The sequence below is a fragment of the Camelina sativa genome, chromosome 15 (assembly GCF_030686135.1).
Source record: "Camelina sativa cultivar CO46 ecotype springtype chromosome 15, ASM3068613v1".
Classification (NCBI taxonomy): domain Eukaryota; kingdom Viridiplantae; phylum Streptophyta; class Magnoliopsida; order Brassicales; family Brassicaceae; genus Camelina; species Camelina sativa.
The window spans coordinates 16,589,965-16,592,338 of record NC_141894.1 but is presented as its reverse complement, the minus strand read 5'-3'; the positions used below and the strand labels follow the sequence as shown (position 1 = coordinate 16,592,338).

Sequence of the window (2,374 nt, the reverse complement as noted above, 5' to 3'; positions counted from 1 at the left end):
GCTTGTCACTACTGTTTCAGTGATAGGATTGTAGAGACGATACCCTTTAGATTCATTACTCACTCCGATTAATACACATGTGACACTCTTGTCATCAAGCTTCTTTCTTCTCTGATCTGGGACATGAACGTGAGCAAGACACCCAAAAACTCTGAAATAATCAACCATTGGCTTGAATCCACTCCACATCTCCTCCGGTGTCTTCTCTTTTAGTATAGAAGTCGGAATTCTATTTAAGACATGCGCCCATCTTGTTGCCTCTGACCAGAATCTCTTAGGAACCTCCTTATCCTTCAAGATGCATCGAACCATATTCATTATGGTGCGATTTTTGCGTTCAGCTACTCCATTCTGCTGCGGCGTAAAGGCTGTTGTGAGCTGCCGGCTAATTCCATTTTCTTCACAAAACATCTTGAATTCATTAGAAGTGAATTCTCCTCCTCGATCGGTTCTCAAACACACCAACGTTTCTCCAGTCTCCCTCTCGACTTGACACTTAAATCTCATGAACATAGCAAACGTATCAGATTTATTTGCCAAAAAATAAACCCAGACTTTTCTGCTGAAGTCATCGATGAAAGTAAGGATGTATCTTTTGCCACTGTTTGATATTGGAGAGATCGGACCACAAAGATCAGAGTGCACCAGTTGTAGCCTTCTTGATGATCGCCATAAACTTGTCTTTGGGACAGGCTCCCGGTGTTGTTTTCCAGCAAAGCAACTCACACATGCCTTATCTCCTCCATCGTTCTTCAAATGTGCATTCCCCTAACCATATTCTGGTACTTTAATGTTCTCAGACCCTTATAGTTGAGATGCCCGTATCTGCGATGCTAGAGATTGAAATCACTCATGGATGTGACTTGGAAGCATTCAGACACCACTTCTGATCCACTCTTAGCCGCCATGACTCTGAATAATTTGTTGTTTGTCATTGGAGACTGCAGAATCAGTCCAGCTCTTGGATGATACAACTTGAATACTCCATGTCTTATCACCACTTCACATCCCCTCTCAAGGAGTTGTCCAATACTCAGCAGGTTACTTCGTAAGTCTGGAACAAAGTACACATCAGAGATTGTGTGAGTTCCTCCTTCCACTTTTAAGCTCACATCTCCCTTTCCCATTACTTGCAGCTGGGAATTGTTCCCTAACTTCACTGAATGACGAAAACCCTCATCAAACGTGGAGAACCATGACATATTTCCAGACATATGGTTGCTACAACCAGAGTCTAAAAACCACGATTCATACTTCTTTTCAGCTTCTATAAACGCCATGAGCAACACATCATCTTTCTCCTCTTCTACCTCTGCATAGTTGACTTTGCCATCCTAGTTTGGACACTCATATTGGTAGTGCCCAAGTCTGTGGCATTTGAAGCACTCAACCATAGCTTTGGTAAAAGCTCTTCCTGCTCCACCGCCTCAGCCTCGTCCTCTTCCTTGGCCCATTCTTCCTCTGCCTCTTCCTCCTCTATCATCAAACGTAACCTTTAGCACTTGATCATCTCCAACATTGCTAGGTTTTCTCAGCTTTTTCTCATGCACTTGGAGTGAGCTTTGCAGCGCATCAACAGAGAGATTATCAATGTCTTTCAATTCCTCAATCAAACAAACAATGTAGTTGAAATTCTCAGTTAATGTGCGCAGGACTTTCTCCACAATCTTGACATCTTGCATGTCATCTCCACAATTCCTCATATCGTTGGCCACCACCATTACTCGTGCAAAGTAATCACCCACAGATTCACCGATCTTCATCTCCAACAGCTCAAAATTCCTTCTCAAGGTCTGTAGCTGAGCCTGCTTCACTCGTGAATCTCCTTGATACTTGACTTTCATGGAATCCCACAGTTGCTTAGAAGTATCTTTCAGTGTAATCGTTTTGAGAATGTTTTTATCGATTGCACTGAAAAGATAATTCTTTGCTTTGAGATCTTTTAATCTTGCTTCATCAAGTTTCTTCCTCTGCGCATCAGACAATACCTCTTCACTTGTTGCCTCGGTAAATCCATCTCTCACCACACCCCAGAATTCCTTTGATTTCAACAGGTTCTCCATGAGAAGACTCCAATGATCATAGTCTCCATCAAACTTAGGAATGCTTGGTTGAGCAAAATTACTCGACTCTGCCATTTCACTCACCCACGCACTGTGTTTCTCTCTTTCTCACTTAATAGCTCTGATACCAGATTTGTTGGTCTCAGATAAAACTCTCACAAAAGCTGAATACTTCGATGATTTATTATTGAGACTTGCAGAGTCTTAAATAGCAAACAACATGAAGACTAAGTCTTCTACAACAGAAAGAAAGAAACTTGCGGAAACAAACGAAAGACTAGAACCACTAAAAACCACTAAGGTTTGACTCC

General features: G+C 42.0%; 1 protein-coding gene across 1 annotated transcript; it reads right to left on the bottom strand.

Moving 5' to 3' along the window:
* Positions 1-1,427: 1,427 nt before the first annotated feature.
* On the bottom strand, positions 1,428-2,138 carry LOC104747043 (uncharacterized). Its single transcript, XM_010468611.2, has one exon. It carries the CDS (start codon positions 2,136-2,138, stop codon positions 1,428-1,430), a length of 711 nt encoding a protein of 236 aa, XP_010466913.2.
* Between the last annotated feature and the right edge of the window lie 236 nt (positions 2,139-2,374).

Bases quoted from the DNA above. Each gene is read 5' to 3' on its own strand.
- LOC104747043 (XM_010468611.2), bottom strand. From the start codon at position 2,138: ATGGCAGAGTCGAGTAATTTTGCTCAACCAAGCATTCCTAAGTTTGAT.